Genomic DNA, 18,840 nt, shown 5'->3' on the forward strand with positions numbered 1-18,840 from the left:
TTCAAGGCCTTTCCACAACTTCTCCCTCTCCTATCCCATTGACCTCCTTCCTTCATCATCACACCACCACCTGCTTTCTTAGATCTGGCAATGCCAACCTCCTCACTCCTCCCATCCGAACCAAGCACCGGACCTGGGGAGATAGAGTTTCTCATCGCCGCCCCCTTCCTCTGGAACTCTTTTTCTCATCACCTCAGACACAGTCACACACTCCCCCTTTTTTAAAATGACACTAAAAAAACATCCGTTTAGTTCAGCTATAAACCTGTAATGACACAATCTAATGTTTAACATAATCTCTCTATTTTACTCATAGACCCATATAGTTTTTAATGTTACGATGGCTTATTTTTAATATCATTACATGCCTAAGTTGTTCTGGTTTTGTTTGGGGGGGGGGGGGTTGAGAGGGAGGGAGGGGGTGTTTTAACTTTGTAAAGTGCCTTTGAGTGTTTTTAGAAGCGCTACACAAATGAAAAGTATCATTGTGATTATTATTATTCGCAGAATATTCACAAAAGCAAACAGTTTTAAGTGTGATGCAGCCTGGCATACGTTTTATGGCAGTTATGAAGTCTGAGCAAATGGAGCAAAGCGCCGCACAGAAAGACCCAAGATCAGTGAAGAAACTCAACGTGAAAAGATTGTTATGAAAATGCAGGTCAGAAGTGTTATTTTATCATACATCTCATTCATCCTGTTTTGATTCCTAAGGTACTTTTGACCATATAGTGGAGCCAAAAAGAAATTGGCAAGAATAGAGCACCTGTGGCAGTGAATAATGTAGGTACAGGTTTCCTCCCAACAGCTTTTCAAGTCTTTGAGCTTAGCCTGGATGTGACTCTTCAGTTGTTCATCTCCTATCTCCAGGAGATGTTCAGATGCGACCAGTGCCATGTCCATCTTCACACGACCTTCATGCTCCGATTGGTGGATTTTCTTGAAATTGAAAATACAAAACAATCCTGTCATCTCGTTACCTCTGCGTCCCGCGTCCTAGATGCATAATTTTCCCGCGGGACGCACGGTTTTTGGGAAGCAAAGGAAATTTCTCAGTCAAAACAAAACAAAAAAATCGACGGTAGATCTTTTTTTCCAGCAACACAGTGTTGCAGTTTAACAATCGCCGCCATTGTTGTTTTGATCTCGCTTTAAGTAATCTCGCGTGACGAGATTTCCATTCGCGCGAGATGAGATTGGCGAGATCGGCCTTCAACTTCGCGAATAGCAGACTATTGCCTAGTTGTATAACGTGAAAACAAGTGTTGCGAATAAGTGTCGCGAAAGTTTATTGCGGAGATGAAGCAGCTAAAGTTGGATAGTTTTTTGGGATTATGAATTGACTTTGAGAAAGCCTTGGATCATTGGAAGCAGAGTAAAGAGAAGAGAATTTATGAACTCAAAGACTGAACCATGGGATGAAATCAGAGCCTATTTCTCATCAAATCTTGTATGCCTGAATTAATTAAATTTTTGCAGCATTTGTTTATAAGAAATAAACCTATTATCAATGTATATTGTTGTCGTTTGTGTTATTATCACAGGAAAGTGAATAAGTCGACCATTTGAGAATTTGAAATTTGGGACTCTCTAAATGCATTATGGGACTCATTCTTTTCTGATCAGCGAGTCCCAAGGACTCGCTGATCAGAAAAGGGGTAAACTGTAAAATTATCACAGAATCCATCTTCAGTTATACAACGCTGTTACAACAGCTGCAGCTTTCACAAAGCACTTGACAGAACATTGAACATAAAATAACAATCATACAACAGAACACAGTCAAAATCATCCAGGACATATGGCATTATGGAGTTGGCTGCTCAAAAAATGGCTGGCGATCAGTTACAGTACCGTAGTACCTGAGTCTTAGAATTTTAAGTTCAATTAAAATTTTTATGGGGAGTCATTGTAGTGAGGCTTGCACTGGGGTTATATTGTCTCTTCTTGTCCAAGTTAATGTGGAAAATATGTAGTTATTATAGCATGGAGACGACGCAGAGGAAAATTACACATCACGATTAATGTGCATGATAATGAAATCAGGATGCGGAAACACAATTATTCAATGCTTTCAAAACATTGTATTTATAACTTGAAAGAAGAACCAGAAACAAAATTGTTACAAAGAAAAATAATAATATATTGAAAGGATAGCAATTCAAAATGATAGAAACCAGAGTGGCAAGCAGCTATCAAGTGCCCTCGCCACTTTGGGGTGCTGGCGATGCTTATAAAATAACTGACTTAACTTTACTTTTGTATTTTCTGGAGGAGGTTCTGAATTGTGTTTAATTTTGGTTGATAACAGACACACACCCATGGAAAATAATCACTCATCCACAATAGCTGTAGTTACAAATATGCATGTATACAAGCTGTGCATGAACATAGCTTGGAAACATAATGACACTACTACTTGAAACTGACATTTGGTGCTGGTCGCCAATCTACTAAGCTCCGGGTGTATCAACTTAAGTACGCATACCGTCCAGAGGCAGGTTCAAACAATGTACAGGGGTCTCACCTCAGTCTCTCTGAGTCTGGCTTCAAGGGCATTCAAGGGCCCTTGGGTGTCATCATTTGCCCTCAGCCTCTCCTGCACATTCTTCATCCAAGAGAGTGCCACTTCCAGTCTTTCCATAAACGTCTGCTGCTCCTGCTCAGTCATGACCAGTCAAGTTCCAGCCCTGAAATCCACAAGAGTAGTCCGACTCTGCTTTCACATACTCTTCGTGTTAAAGGGATTATCAACTCAACAAAGGCTTATGACACAAAAAGGCAGGATGCAATGTGTGGACTCTCTACTTTTTTTGCGGGGTGCGGGGGTCAAATTTACTAAAAAGGTCCTTGCAATTTTAGAGTGGTACGTTATGATTCGATTTGGTTCAATTCAGTGCGATTAAGATTTGAATCGATATGGTAATGCATGTTCGACAGGGTATGAAGATTTCTAAAAATCTTTTGTCTTCATTTCATGATGTATGTCTTGGCCGCACGGCTTACAGTCTTCTGTGTTGTTTTTTTTCCTGCAGGGAGGGTGCATCATGCACTTGTTTTTCCTGTACATGTGTGTGCATGTGCAATGCAGGTGAGATTATAAAGCTTCATTTGCTGGCTTTTTCCCATTCCATAGGTTGTATTGACAACATGGTTTGCAAGCAAATCTACTTAACCTCATGAGGTGAATTATCTATCCCTCGGTGATTCCCCACCTTGACTCAAAGCACAGAATGATTTGAAAACTCTCACGGCACACAATCATACACAAAAAGGGGAAACACATGATGTGCATTCTGCCTTCAAAGATCACATTTATTTGTTCTGTCTGCCTGTGTAAATCATAATAGAGCTTTGACACTAATGTACCACAGCAGTGATGATTATTTGCAGGGGCACAGTTATCAACTGGTTAGCACATCGGTGCAGGGTTCGATTTCGACCCCAGCTTTCCTGTATGGAATTAGCATGTTCTCCCCATGCCTGCAGGGGTTTTCCAGTACTCCGGTTTCCTCTCACATACCAAAAACCATGTATGGGAGGTTAATTGAACACTCAAAATAATCCGTAGGTATGATTCTAAGTGTGAATGATTGTTCATTTGTGTACCCTGCAATTGGCTGGCAACTAATTCATGGTGTACCTCGTCTACTGCCCGAAGACAGCTAGGAGAGGCTCCAGCACACCCGCGATCCTTGTGAGGATAAAGTGTTTCCGAAAATGGATGGACCGGGTGAGATGTCACATTACAAGTCCGTCACCGACCAGAAAGTGCCCAATAAAGCATCATTTAAAATGAAGAGCGATATCCTTTTTTATTTTTATTTTCAATTATGCTGCAGACACCTGTTGAACTGCGTGACCCGTTCAAAGGGATATGTCAGCATATCCGCCATATTGGATGTGTCCATTTTATTCGCCATAAAAATCGGCAAATAATATTTGTAAAACTGAGTTAGAAAGACTTAATACAATCTAAATCAATGGTTTGGTTTTGATTCAGTGAGTTCTTGCTCGACACCTCTCCAACAACCAAGTGAACGAGGCATATGACACAAATAACTTCACTTTGCCACATCCAATATGTCTGTATTGTATCCAGTACGTCAACGTACTCAAAAAGAGGATCAATGTATTTGCAGTATATTGGAAATGTTGTCAATGACGATTTGCCAACGGATGTCGCAAAGGGCACCATTCAAGACTGTTGCACGAATATATCCAAATATATGGAGCAAAGTGAACTGTCTGTTGAGTTCGGGTATTCATAATTTTGATCCCCCCTCCCCCTTATGCATTTCATGTCACCTCCTTAACCCTGACTCAGGCGACAGGTATGTATTCCGCTAGAACATGTCAACATGACTTCAAAGAGCAGCAAGACGTAACTACATACTGTATGTTTACGTTTATTACCCCGTGCAATCAAACGCCCAGCGCCGTTTCTGATGCTTTGTTGCACGCTACACTTCAACTGTTACATTAGGCATCATTACCATATAGGCTACTGTTCATAAGATGAACACATAACTTTTCCGTTTACAAGGTAGCGATAAAAATGTAGAATTCGTCTTCGCCGGTAGAGCAGCACCGGTATTAAGTAATATGGACACCTAAATGCGAAAATGTTAACTTTTAATTTATCGCATCTAATTGTGAAAAGGTTGTTAACTAATGTGGCGGGACAGAGACAGGAGAAAAACATGGTTATCGTCGTGTCGTTTAGGCCGATTAAAATGTAGCTAAGGAGTGCTGGATACATGTTTTAGAAAATGGATGTCATGATAAATAGCAATAATAACAATAATACTCACAGTCTTCTGTGCATCAGTTGACAGCAAGGCGTGAATTGACGCAGTCCTGTTGGAGATTTTGTAGTCTGTGAAGTTAGGGCAGACAGGAAGTGAAGCGTACGCTGCATGGGCTGGAAAAAGAAAGGAGGTGACGCTGCATTCAATGACTCTTCGTAAAACACAAAAACATAATGAAATCTCAAAATGTTTGCCGTATTTATCATTGAAACATAATTGCTACCAAGTAAAGTATGATTATTTCGTTTTCAGCGAAATAAGCTATGAAGTTGTAAGACATCTTTCCAGCAAATGGTTACTTCATCATTGTATGTAGTAAAACATCTTTGCCAAATTGCGCTGGATTTTTTCGTACAACATTTTCGTTCAATTATCAGCGAGGTGCCGGTATTTTCAATCTGGTATTAGTGATGTTTATTGTCTATTGTTGATGTCCCCTCCGTGAGTCGTCACCTTACCGTGGTGGAGGGGTTTGTGTGTCCCAATGATCCTAGAAGCTAAGTTGTCTGGGGCTTTATGCCCCTGGCAGGGTCACCCATGGCAAACAGGTTCTAGGTGAGGGGCCAGACAAAGCACGGCTCAAAAGACCCCAATGATGATAAAAATGAATGGATCTAGGTTTCCCTTGCCCGGACGCAGGTCACCGGGGCCCCCCTCTGGAGCCAGGCCTGGAGGTGGGGCTCGTTGGCAGGCGCCTGGTGGCCGTGCTTACACCCATGGGGCCCGGCCGGGCACAGCCCGAAGAGGCAACGTGGGTCCCCCTTCCCATGGGCTCACCACACATGAGAAGGGCCAAAGGGGTCGGGTGCAATGTGAGCTGGGCGGCAGCCAAAGGCGGGGACCCTGGCGGTCCGATCCTCGGCTGCAGAAGCTAGCTCTTGGGACATGGAATGTCACCTCTCTGGCAGGGAAGGAGCCCGAGCTGGTGTGTGAGGCAGAGAATTTCCGACTGGATGTAGTCGGACTTGCCTCCACACACAGCCTGGGTTCTGGTACCAGTTCTCTCGAGAGGGGTTGGACTCTCTTCCACTCTGGAGTTGCTCACGGTGAGAGGTGCAGAGCAGGTGTGGGCATACTCATTGCCCCCCGGCTCAGTGCCTGTACATTGGGGTTCACACCGGTAGACGAGAGGGTTGCCTCCCTCCGCCTGCGGGTGGGGGGATGGGTCCTGACTGTTGTTTGTGCATATGCACCAAACAGCAGCTCAGCATACCCACTCTTTTTGGAGTCCCTGGAGGGTGTGCTGGAGAGTACTCCTGCTGGGGACTCCCTTGTTCTGCTGGGGGACTTCAATGCTCACGTGGGCAATGACAGTGAGACCTGGAGGGGCGTGATTAGGAGGAACGGCCCCCCCCCCCCCCCGATCAGAACCCGAGTGGTGTTTTGTTACTGGACTTCTGTGCTCGTCACGGATTGTCCATAACGAACACCTTGTTCAAACATAAGGGTGTCCATATGTGCACTTGGCACCAGGACACCCTAGGCCGCAGTTCGATGATCGACTTTGTAGTTGTATCATCGGATTTGCGGCCGCATGTTCTGGACACTCGGGTGAAGAGAGGGGCGGAGCTGTCAACTGATCACCACCTGGTGGTGAGAAGGCTCCGATGGTGGGGGAAGATGCCGGTCCGTCCTGGCAGACCCAAACGTATAGTGAGGGTTTGTTGGGAGCGTCTGGCGGAATCCCCTGTCAGAAGGAGCTTCAACTCCCACCTCCGACAGAGCTTTTCCCATGTTCCGGGGTAGGCGGGGGACATTGAGCCCGAGTGGACCATGTTCTGTGCCTCTATTGTTGAGGCGGCCAATCTGAGTTGTGGCCATAAGGTGGTTGGTGCCTGTCGTGGCGGCAACCCCCGTACTCGCTGGTGGACACCAGCAGTAAGGGATGCCGTCAAGCTGAAGAAGGAGTCCTATCGAGCCTTTATGGCCTGTGGGACCCCAGAGGCAGCTGACGGGTATCGATTGGCCAAGCGGGCCGCGGCTTCGGTGGTCGCCGAGGCAAAAACCCGAGCGTGGGAAGAGTTCGGTGAGGCCATGGAAGCCGACTTCCGGACGGCTTCGAGGAAATTCTGGTCCACCATCCGACGTCTCAGGAGGGGGAAGCAGTGCACCACTAACACTGTATACAGTGGGGATGGGGCGCTGCTGACTTCGACTCGGGACGTTGTGAACCGGTGGGCAGAGTACTTCGAAGACCTCCTCAACTCCACCAACACGCCTTCCTTGGAGGAAGCAGAGCCTGGGGACTCTGAGGTGGGCTCTCCTATCTCTGTGGTTGAAGTCACCGATGTGGTTAAAAAGCTCCTCGGTGGCAAGGCCCCAGGGGTGGATGAGATCCGCCCGGAGTTCCTCAAGGCTCTGGATGTTGTGGGGCTGTCCTTGTTGACACGCCTCTGCAACATCGCGTGGACAACAGGGAGAGTGCCTCTGGATTGGCAGACCGGGGTGGTAGTCCCTCTTTTTAAAAAGGGGGACCGGAGGGTGTGTTCCAACTTCAGAGGGATCACACTCCTCAGCCTCCCTGGTAAGGTCTATTCAGGGGTGCTGGAGAGGAGGGTCCGTCAGGAAGTCGAGCCTCAGATTGAGGAGGAGCAGTGTGGTTTTCGTCCCGGCCGTGGAACAGTGGACCAGCTCTACACCCTTAGCAGGGTCCTTGAGGGTATGTGGGAATTCGCCCAACCAGTCTACATGTGTTTTGTGGACTTGGAGAAGGCGTTTGACCGTGTCCCTCGGGGAGTTCTGTGGGGAGTGCTTCGTGGGTATGGGGTACCGAACCCCCTGATACGGGCTGTTCGGTCACTATACCACCGATGTCAGAGTTTGGTCCGCATTGCCGGCAGTAAGTCGGAATCGTTTCCAGTGGAGGTAGGACTCCGCCAAGGCTGCCCTTTGTCGCCGATTCTGTTCATAACCTTTATGGACAGAATTTCTAGGCACAGCCGAAGCGTTGAGGGGGTCCGTTTTGGGGGCCTCAGTATTGCATCCCTGCTTTTTGCAGATGATGTGGTGCTGTTGGCTCCTTCAAACGGGGCTCTCCAACTCTAATGGGAGCGTTTCGCAGCCGAGTGTGAAGCGGTTGGGATGAAAATCAGCACCTCCAAATCTGAAACCATGGTCCTCAGTCGGAAAAGGGTGGAGTGCCCCCTCCGGGTCGGGGAGGAGATCTTACCCCAAGTGGAGGAGTTCAAGTATCTTGGGGTCTTGTTCACGAGTGGGGGTAGGAGGGAGCGGGAGATCGACAGGCGGATCGGTGCAGCGTCTGCTGTGATGCGGACGTTGTATCGGTCTGTCGTGGTGAAGAAGGAGCTGAGCAAAAAGGCGAAGCTCTCAATTTACCGGTCGATCTACGTCCCAACCCTCACCTATGGTCACGAGCTATGGGTCGTGACCGAAAGAACGAGATCCAGGATACAAGCGGCTGAAATGAGTTTTCTCCGCAGGGTGTCCGGGCTCTCCCTTAGAGATAAGGTGAGAAGCTCGGTCATCCGGGAGGGGCTCAGAGTCGAGCCGCTTCTCCTCCACATCGAGAGGAGCCAGATGAGGTAGCTTGGGCATCTGATTCGGATGCCTCCTGAGCGCCTCCCCGGTGAGGTGTTCCGGTCATGTGCCACCGGGAGGAGACCCCGAGGAAGACCCAGGACACGCTGGAGAGACTATGTCACCCAGCTTGCCTGGGAACGACTCGGGATCCCCCGGGGAGAGCTGGAAGAAGTAGCTAGGGAGAGGGAAGTCTGGGCTTCCCTGCTAAAGCTGTTGCCCCCGCGACCCGGCCCCGGATAAGCGGTAGATGATGGATGGATGGATGGATATTAGTGATGTGTCGTTCGCGGAGCCGGCTCCTTTGAAGTGAACCCACCTCACTGGGAGCCGGCTCCTCATTGGGAGCCGGCTGGATTTTTTCATACAACATTTTCGTTCAATTATCAGCGAGGTGCCGGTATTTTCAATCTGGTATTAGTGATGTGTCGTTCGCGGAGCCGGCTCCTTTGAAGTGAACCCACCTCACTGGGAGCCGGAAGGGGAGGGTTACCCACACCCACACACACACACACACACACACACACACACACACACACACACACACACACACACACACACGTGCGCTGCAGTTTAGAGAAGGGGGAGGGGTTAGAGAAGAGACACTGACACACACAGCAGCACACTGAGCAGCACGCGAACAAGACCCTCGTCTGACGAGAGAGCGAGTTAGTGAAAAAAAACAACACGGTGGAAAGTGGAAAGGTGAGAAAATGGATAGGAAATGCAGTGAAATATGGACTCATTTCAATTTAATTGATAGTTCAAAGGCAGCGTGTAGACTGTGCAAGGTTAAAATATCCCATAGAGCAGGCTCCACAAATAACCTGCACAGGCACATCAGAAATATACACTTTCAGAGATTGGAACTTTTTGACGACCTTGTTTTGAGATGGGTCTTTTTATTTTTGTAGCACTCCATGTTGAGTATGTTCAGAAGAATATAAATAAAGCCATATAAATAATAAATATTTGATATAATGTCTATTTTTTGCATTAGTACTTCATTTTACACATAATATTAAGTTATTTTTGGTATTAAATTAATTTAAGCAACAAAAAAACTGAGGAGCAATTTGGGAGCCAAACGGTCCGGCTCTTTTTAGGGAGCCGAGCCAAAAGAGCCGGCTCTCTAAAAGGAGCCGGAATTCCCATCACTATCTGGTATCCTTTGGTAATTTAAAAAAAAAAACTTTATTGACGAGAACATATTCGAGAACATTTTTTTTTCCAGTTCAATTTGCAAAGCAGAAATTATAATAATAATAATAATACATTTTATTTAGAAGCGCCTTTCAAGACACCCATTAGTACTGTACTGTATTGAAAATAACAAAGGATACAAAATATGGTGAAAATTCAAAAATAATTATGTAGGGAACTTCACAAACCTCTTAAAATACGCCAGGGAGTTTAGCAAAGGTGTAATAAATAAAATAACTAAACACCAACGAAGATAGTGTGAACAAATTTAAATTAGAATCTAAAATTTGCAATAATTTTAAGTTCTCACATCTCTTCTTCTCATACAAAGAGAAAACGTCAGAAGAGGGGAAGCTCAATTTTGTTATTATAAGATAAGATGTCCTTTATTTGTCCCACAATGGGGACATTTACAGTCAGAGTTCGGAAAGGAAACCACAAGGTAGGGAGAGGGGAAAAAAAACACGCTCGAACTCTCCTCTTCTGAGGATAATTTAAATCCAGGATAAAAAAAGACCCTAGCACATAAATAAGCATATGACAGTTACAACAAGTCACAAGACATAACGTGTTATGAGGGGGAGGATGAATGGGAAGGGGGGAAGTGGAGGGGAGGGTGACCGCGACGCGGCCCGTCCAACCAGCTGCACAGTCCGCAGTGCGCTCCGTAGATAATTCCATGTCGCGGGGGTAAAAGAAGGGGAACGATGAAAGCGGGGAGGATGAGGATGTCTATGCGCGTGTGATTGTCTGGTTGTGTATGTGTATGCGTGAACAGGCCACAGCTGCTTCTTCAAGGTCTGCTCATGAAGACAGTCCTGGCTTATCGGTCCATGGCCGAGAAGGAGGGTGGTGATGGTGGGGGCACTAGCTTCCGTGCATACCTTCCATCCAGGGGACAGGGGTCCAAATAGTGTTGTTTGTTTTGGAGGGACGGCCGCCAACAATTTCAGGTGGCCTTGAGTCCGTGGCTGTATCCCTTCACTGGCGCCGATCAGCCAAATCCTCAATTCCTTTTCGATGCGAGAATTCCACTTCTCCCTGTTGTTCTCGATCATACGGAGACGCTCCAGAACCGCAATTGCGGTTGAGCTCAGTCACCGCTTGAGTCTGAGTGTTGGACATTCGCGCCAGACCATCGAGAATGACCGTCAGCTTCTTCACTTCCAATAAAGCTGCTCGCGGCGGTTGGATTTTGCAATAGAACAGGAAACTGCTAACACCAAACTGCAGCATACCTGCTATCAGAAGGCCGATAATGTAGATGTCTTCCTCCTCCTCAATGGACAGTATTGAAAGGCACATCATTCGCCGGTTCCTCCATGGATCTAGCGTGTGCCCAACAGCAAATGTCCCGAGGGGCAAGCAGGCTCCCCACTGCCTGCTCTTCTCGTCGAGAACATCTTGTCGATTGCATCAAGAGACCAGCCAACTAATTCCATGGTTTGTTTTTTTTAGCATGAAAAATACAGCGGAGGCTAGGAGAAGACAGCACAAGGACAGCACAGAGACTGAGTGGCGAGCAAGGAGGGGTGGGGGGTGGTTCAGGAGCAGAGCAAAAAAGCGTCCACCTTCGTCGAGAGCCAAGCAGAAATATATATACACGCGCACACACACACACACACACACGCACACACACACACACACACACACAAAGACACACACACACACACACACACACAAATATTTTGATCAATGGATATAGAATTTTGCTAAAATAATTTGGTTTATAAGTAAAGTTATGCTAATCAATAATGGCAAATAAAATATTTTTTTGGTCATTTGTATCCAAAATGTGTACAGTTGTCAGTTCTACAGCACTGAATCTTGTGTGACTTTTGTGTATGTTAAGTAGAAATAGAAAATCAATCTTTGTCATTTTCAGAATTCCAGTGTGAGTTGTGTGTTGAAATCCAAGTGTCAGTCCCTAACCTGGTTACTCGGATTTATATTATTCACATATCGTGCTTTTGTATAAAGACTTGATTTCAGGATTTTCTGACAATTTTAGCTTTGAAATTATTGTCATCAAAAGTGCGTGGTTGTCCCCTGGCGGTAAGCAAGTTTTATTGCAGGCATTAAATCTCGAGTCGTCGTCTCCTGAAACCCCGTTTAAAACATTTTTACACAATATGTTGGTCGAGCCCGTGGGGAGTTTTAGACTAAATTATTTCAGATAAAAACATCAACAAATTCACGAATCCATTTTTCTAAAAATAAGTGGAAATGAATGCCGCCATCTTGAGAAAACGTTTTGCCAGTCATTTAAAGAGAGATAAGTGTTTTAGATTGCCATTTTGAATGTGTCAATTGGAAGTGTAGATGATGTTAGAATAGAGCCGGCCAATCACTGTTTTGAGAACACAATTCTTCATTTCTAGGCGGCACGAGTTAGCACCCCGGCTTGTGTGGAGTTCGCATGTTCTCCCGTGCCTGCGTGATACTCCGGTTTCCTCCCACGTTCCCCCCAAAAATGCACGGCATGTTGATGGAAAACGAGAAATGTATCTTAGTTTAAAAATATATTGTGCGCACGCGGTGTTTCGGTTACTCTGGAATTATCAAAGGTGTGACGTTGTTTCGCTGGAAAGTCCTTAATGATGGTTTGCAAAAAACAGATGTGTGCTTCTCCGTGCTTGAGATACGATTCGCGCCCTCTAAAATCTTATGAACAAATACTCGCCTGCTCACTCACCAGTCGAGGTTAACCAAGCGAGCAGCTGCCTGTACACACCCGCTGCAATAGTGTTAGTGTTGTGCTGTACACGCACAAACAGGAGGCGGTGCCATTGCCTCGTGAATTGAAAGTGTGTTCGAAGCTCTGACGTGTGTGTGTGTGTGTGTGTGAGTGTGTGTGTGTGTGTGAGTGTGTGTGTGTGTGAGTGTGTGTGAGTGTGTGTGTGGTTGCATTTTGGAGTTTTTTTTTACTGGTTTGGTTTGTTTATTGAACATAAAACATATACAGTAATAATTCAAATTATTTGCATGGTTGTGATTCGAACACTTTTAAACTTCTGATCTTCTAACAATACCGAATTATTAATTCATCGTGTTTCTTGATTTTATTTAATTTTTAATTGTCTCGTTAACCTACCATGCATGTATTTGAATGTGGGAGGAAACCGAAGTTCCCGGAGAAAACCTATACAGGCACAGACAGAACATGCAAACCTTACACAGAGAGGCCGGGGCCTGGAATCAAACGCTGCACCTTGGCACTGTGAGGCAGACGTGCTTACTAGTCAACCACTGTGCACCCTTGGACAGTCACTGGAAATATAATATATAGATGGAAGACAATGAGGATACGACTACCGCTGTGTGTGTGTGTGTGTGTCTGTGTGTATCAGGGGGCACCAGGTAGCCCGCGAGGACCACACCAATAGCCTGCTAGTCCTAAGATTGTGATTTGCTTGTAGAAATTATGATTTAAAAATGCAAACACTGGCAGTATTCATTCATTCTTTTTTCATTAATTCATCTTCCGTACCGCTTGATCCTCACTAGGGTCGCGGGGGGTGCTGGAGCCCATCCCAGCCGTCTCCGGGCAGTAGGCGGGGGACACCCTGAATCGGTTGCCAGCCAATCGCAGGGCACACATAGACGAACAACCATCCACGCTCACACTCACACCTAGGGACAATTTAGAGTGTTCAATCAGCCTGCCATGCATATTTTTGGAAAGGGGGAGGAAACCGGAGCACCCGGAGAAAACCCACGCAGGCCCGGGGAGAACATGCAAACTCCACACAGGGAGGCCGGAGCTGGAATCGAACCCGGTACCTCTGCACTGTGAAGCCGACGTGCTAACCACTGGAGCCTATCCCCGCAGTCTTCAGGCAGTAGGCGGGGGACACCCTGAATCGGTTGCCAGCCAATCGCAGGACACACAAGGGGTGTTCACACGGCAAGATTTGGTCCGGTGCCCCAGTAGAGAGTTCACACGTGCAAATGAGCTCTGGCGTAGCCCCGGAAAAAGGCTTACACCGGACCAAATTTGATCCACCTCAGGGAGGTGGTTTAAAAATTTGCTCCGGAGCAAATGCTCATTTGCGAAGCAGCACCTATGTAAATTTGCACGTGTGAACGCAACTGGGTTAAATTTGCTCCAGAGCAAATGCTTGTGAAGCGTACGTACGGCGAAAATGCGTTGCTTTCGTGCTTTCTCGGACTTCCATCTGTCATGATTCAGTTTAGGGACCAACAGTTGGCACTGTAGGGCTCCCCTGGCAGCTGCACACCTGTTGGTCATAGGTAATCAGGCCTTTAAAAGGACTCCCAGCCCGAACACTCAGTGTCGGGTCATTGTTGCTTATTGCTACTGTCATGTGTGTTGCTGTTTGGTCTTGTTTTCTGTCATGTTTAGTTCATTGTTAAGTTTTAGATTTAGTCATGGTTTTTGTTTGATACTTTGGACTTTCCCCTCCGTGAGTCGTCACCTTACCGTGGTGGAGGGGTTTGTGTGTCCCAATGATCCTAGAAGCTAAGTTGTCTGGGGCTTTATGCCCCTGGCAGGGTCACCCATGGCAAACAGGTTCTAGGTGAGGGGCCAGACAAAGCAGGGCTCAAAAGACCCCAATGATGATAAAAATAAATGGATCTAGGTTTCCCTTGCCCGGACGCGGGTCACCGGGGCCCCCCTCTGGAGCCAGGCCTGGAGGTGGGGCTCGTTGGCAGGCGCCTGGTGGCCGTGCTTACACCCATGGTGCCTGGCCGGGCACAGCCCGAAGAGGCAACGTGGGTCCCCCTTCCCATGGGCTCACCACACATGAGAAGGGCCAAAGGGGTCGGGTGCAATGTGAGCTGGGCGGGGACCCTGGCGGTCCGATCCTCGGCTGCAGAAGCTAGCTCTTGGGACATGGAATGTCACCTCTCTGGCAGGGAAGGAGCCCGAGCTGGTGTGTGAGGCAGAGAATTTCCGACTGGATATAGTCGGACTTGCCTCCACACACAGCCTGGGTTCTGGTATCAGTTCTCTCGAGAGGGGTTGGACTCTCTTCCACTCTGGAGTTGCTCACGGTGAGAGGCGCAGAGCAGGTGTGGGCATACTCATTGCCCCCCGGCTCAGTGCCTGTACATTGGGGTTCGCACCGGTAGACGAGAGGGTTACCTCCCTCCGCCTTCGGGTGGGTGGACGGGTCCTGACTGTTGTTTGTGCATATGCACCAAACAGCAGCTCAGCATACCCACCCTTTTTGGAGTCCTTGGAGGGTGTGCTGGAGAGTACTCCTGCTGGGGACTCCATTGTTCTGCTGGGGGACTTCAATGCTCACGTGGGCAATGACAGTGATACCTGGAGGGGCGTGATTGGGAGGAACGGCCCCCCCCGATCAAAACCCGAGTGGTGTTTTGTTATTGGACTTCTGTGCTTGTCACGGATTGTCCATAACGAACACCTTGTTCAAACATAAGGGTGTCCATATGTGGACTTGGCACCAGGACACCCTAGGCCGCAGTTCGATGATCGACTTTGTAGTTGTATCATCGGATTTGCGGCCGCATGTTCTGGACACTCGGGTGAAGAGAGGGGCGGAGCTGTCAACTGATCACCACCTGGTGGTGAGTAGGCTCCGATGGTGGGGGAAGATGCCGGTCCGTCCTGGCAGACCCAAACGTATAGTGAGGGTTTGTTGGGAGCGTCTGGCGGAATCCCCTGTCAGAAGGAGTTTCAACTCCCACCTCCGACAGAGCTTTTCCCATGTTCCGGGGGAGACGGGGGGCATTGAGTCCGAGTGGACCATGTTCCGTGCCTCTATTGTTGAGGCGGCCAATCTGAGTTGTGGCCGTAAGGTGGTTGGTGCCTGTCGTGGCGGCAATCCCCGTACTCGCTGGTGGACACCAGCAGTAAGGGATGCCGTCAAGCTGAAGAAGGAGTCCTATCGAGCCTTTATGGCCTGTGGGACCCCAGAGGCAGCTGACGGGTATCGACTGGCCAAGCGGACCGCGGCTTCGGTGGTCGCCGAGGCAAAAACCCGAGCGTGGGAAGAGTTCGGTGAGGCCATGGAAGCCGACTTTCGGACGGCTTCGAGGAAATTCTGGTCCACCATCCGACGTCTCAGGAGGGGGAAGCAGTGCACCACTAACACTGTGTACAGTGGGGATGGGGCGCTGCTGACTTCGACTCGGGACGTTGTGAACCGGTGGGCAGAGTACTTCGAAGACCTCCTCAACTCCACCAACATGCCTTCCTTGGAGGAAGCAGAGCCTGGGGACTCTGAGGTGGGCTCTCCTATCTCTGTGGTTGAAGTCACCGATGTGGTTAAAAAGCTCCTCGGTGGCAAGGCCCCAGGGGTGGATGAGATCCGCCCGGAGTTCCTCAAGGCTCTGGATGTTGTGGGGCTGTCCTGGTTGACACACCTCTGCAACATCGCGTGGTCAACAGGGAGAGTGCCTCTGGATTGGCAGACCGGGGTAGTAGTCCCTCTTTTTAAAAAGGGGGACCGGAGGGTGTGTTCCAACTACAGAGGGATCACACTCCTCAGCCTCCCTGGTAAGGTCTATTCAGGGGTGCTGGAGAGGAGGGTCCGTCAGGAAGTCGAGCCTCAGATTGAGGAGGAGCAGTGTGGTTTTCGTCCCGGCCGTGGAACAGTGGACCAGCTCTACACCCTTAGCAGGGTCCTGAGGGTATGTGGGAATTCGCCCAACCAGTCTACATGTGTTTTGTGGACTTGGAGAAGGCGTTTGACCGTGTCCCTCGGGGAGTTCTGTGGGGGGTGCTTCGTGGGTATGGGGTACCGAACCCCCTGATACGGGCTGTTCGGTCACTATACCACCGATGTCAGAGTTTGGTTCGCATTGCCGGCAGTAAGTCGGAATCGTTTCCAGTGGGGGTAGGACTCTGCCAAGGCTGCCCTTTGTCGCCGATTCTGTTCATAACCTTTATGGACAGAATTTCTAGGCGCAGCCGAAGCGTTGAGGGGGTCCGTTTTGGGGGCCTCAGTATTACATCCCTGCTTTTTGCAGATGATGTGGTGCTGTTGGCTCCTTCAAACGGGGCTCTCCAACTCTCACTGGAGCGTTTCGCAGCCGAGTGTGAAGCGGTTGGGACGAAAATCAGTGCCTCCAAATCTGAAACCATGGTCCTCAGTCGGAAAAGGGTGGAGTGCCCCCTCCGGGTCGGGGAGGAGATCTTACCCCAAGTGGAGGAGTTCAAGTATCTTGGGGTCTTGTTCACGAGTGGGGGTAGGAGGGAGCGGGAGATTGACAGGCGGATCGGTGCAGCGTCTGCTGTGATGCGGACGTTGTATCGGTCTGTCGTGGTGAAGAAGGAGCTGAGCCAAAGGGCGAAGCTCTCAATTTACCGGTCGATCTACGTCCCAACCCTCACCTATGGTCACGAGCTATGGGTCATGACCGAAAGAACGAGATCCCGGATACAAGCGGCTGAAATGAGTTTTCTCCGCAGGGTGTCCGGGCTCTCCCTTAGAGATAAGGTGAGAAGCTCGGTCATCCGGGTGGGGCTCAGAGTCGAGCCGCTTCTCCTCCACATCGAGAGGAGCCAGATGAGGTGGCTTGGGCATCTGATTCGGATGCCTCCTGAGCGCCTCCCCGGTGAGGTGTTCCGGTCATGTCCCACTGGGAGGAGACCCCGAGGAAGACCCAGGACACGCTGGAGAGACTATGTCACCCAGCTTGCCTGGGAACGACTCGGGATCCCCCGGGGAGAGCTGGAAGAAGTAGCTAGGGAGAGGGAAGTCTGGGCTTCCCTGCTAAAGCTGTTGCCCCCGCGACCCGGCCCCGGATAAGCGGTAGATGATGGATGGATGGATGGACTTTGGACTTTGTGTGTTTTGGATTTAGTTTTCTTTGTTTTAAATACAATTCTTCAAATACACCCCGCTCCTCCCTCCTGCCTGCTTTTTGGGGTACCACCACCACCTTGTTACGTGACACCATCATGTGTTTGTTTAATAATGACACAAGACTTGGCTGGTAACATATTTCCTTTTGTAGGAAACTGGACTGTCTCAGAGTTGTTTGTGTAGTTTGTTCCTTTGTTGTGTGTTCACAACCCCCCGCCCCCCATATAATTTATTTAGTGATTTCCTCTCTTGGTTTTCTGTTTGGCGCATTATGTGTTGCTTTTCTTAGTGTCATTAAAGTCATCGTTGATTTACGTTTTCGGGGGCGGTCACTCTCGAGCAGAAGGCACGGAGACCGAGAAGGAGAAGGACGTGCCTGTCCAGTAGTCGCTTGAGTTGTGTATATACACTACGTTTTAAAAAGAACCAACACGACAGCTCATTCGTTTTGCTGCGCAGCAGAAACTGCCGTGTGAACGCAAGTGGGGCTGCATCGACGCTTTGCCAGTGCTGGCACGCTCAGCGGCTTTGTACGTGTGAACGCTCGACACAATTTGCTGCGGTGCAAAATATATCGCAACAAAATACATCAGTGCAGCGCCGGAGCAAATGTGTGCCGTGTGAACACCCCTACAGACACGAACAACCATCCACGCCCACACTCACACCTAGGGACAATTTAGAGTGTTCAATCAGCCTGCTATGCATGTTTTTGGAATGTGGGAGGAAACCGGAGTACCCGGAGAAAACCTACGCAGGCCTGGGGATAACATGCAAACTCCATACAGGGTGGCCGGAGCTGGAATTGGTACCTCTGCACTGTGAAGTCGACGTGCTAACCACTGGACTACCGGGCCGACCTACATTATAATATTATTAAATGTAATTAGTCCAAATGTTATTCCAGATGTGTATCAAATTGGTAGCCCTTCACACAATCAGGACACATGAAGTAGCTCTCACTCTCAAAAAAGTTCGTTGCACCACATCAGCTGAGCAATTCTGTCTTGGGTGGTGATCGAGGGGAGGTCAAGTTAGAGACAGTGAGTGAGTGGAAAGAAAAGCTAGGTCTCTTTCTTGTCTCATTTCATAGCAAATAGTCCAAATTTTGTTAGAATATATTTTATTCATATACCCGTACAGTATACTGCAGTTTTTGGGCAATGTATTGTTGCACTTTGTTGCTTGTGTTGCCATGCATGTATGTTATTAACACACTTCGATGTTCATACAGGACATACAGTGAAACTCCTCTTCAACGACACCTACATGTGCGAAAATACCCCCTAGTGTGAAAAAATGTTCATGCATGAAAGCCATTCCCAATTTTCTGCTCCCCCTACATCGAAAAAATCCCCCCATTCCGTTATACGAAATCTTTTTCTCTGCTCTTGCCTCGCGACGAGATTCACAACAACGAAAACAAGCCTTCCGCAAATGTCTAGTCCAATCTCAGCCAACAGCGATCTCTGCTGCTTTGCTCCGAA

At 48.3% G+C, this 18,840-nt stretch overlaps 2 protein-coding genes across 5 annotated transcripts in view; one reads left to right on the top strand and one right to left on the bottom strand.

Moving 5' to 3' along the window:
* The window catches only part of syne3 (spectrin repeat containing, nuclear envelope family member 3), a 74,540-nt gene extending 69,574 nt beyond the window's left edge, over window positions 1–4,966 (bottom strand). For all 4 annotated transcript variants that reach the window (XM_052085693.1, XM_052085692.1, XM_052085690.1 and 1 more), the window contains exons 1-3: window positions 4,815–4,966; window positions 2,528–2,690; window positions 767–939 (exon numbers count right to left, since the gene is read on the bottom strand). In XM_052085693.1, the coding sequence (XP_051941653.1) occupies window positions 767–939; window positions 2,528–2,671 (317 nt within the window). In that variant the 5' untranslated portion in view covers window positions 2,672–2,690; window positions 4,815–4,966. The remainder of the gene's footprint in view (window positions 1–766; window positions 940–2,527; window positions 2,691–4,814) is intronic.
* The window catches only part of LOC127614473 (uncharacterized), a 316,500-nt gene extending 299,917 nt beyond the window's left edge, over window positions 1–16,583 (top strand). Inside the window, exons 2-3 of the mRNA XM_052085806.1 lie at window positions 6,636–7,064; window positions 15,771–16,583. Coding sequence (XP_051941766.1) covers window positions 6,636–7,064; window positions 15,771–16,298 — 957 coding nt within the window. The 3' untranslated portion in view covers window positions 16,299–16,583. The remainder of the gene's footprint in view (window positions 1–6,635; window positions 7,065–15,770) is intronic.
* Window positions 16,584–18,840: the final 2,257 nt, after the last annotated feature.

Source organism: Hippocampus zosterae, chromosome 14 (assembly GCF_025434085.1).
Source record: "Hippocampus zosterae strain Florida chromosome 14, ASM2543408v3, whole genome shotgun sequence".
In the NCBI taxonomy this organism is placed as follows: Eukaryota; Metazoa; Chordata; class Actinopteri; order Syngnathiformes; family Syngnathidae; genus Hippocampus; species Hippocampus zosterae.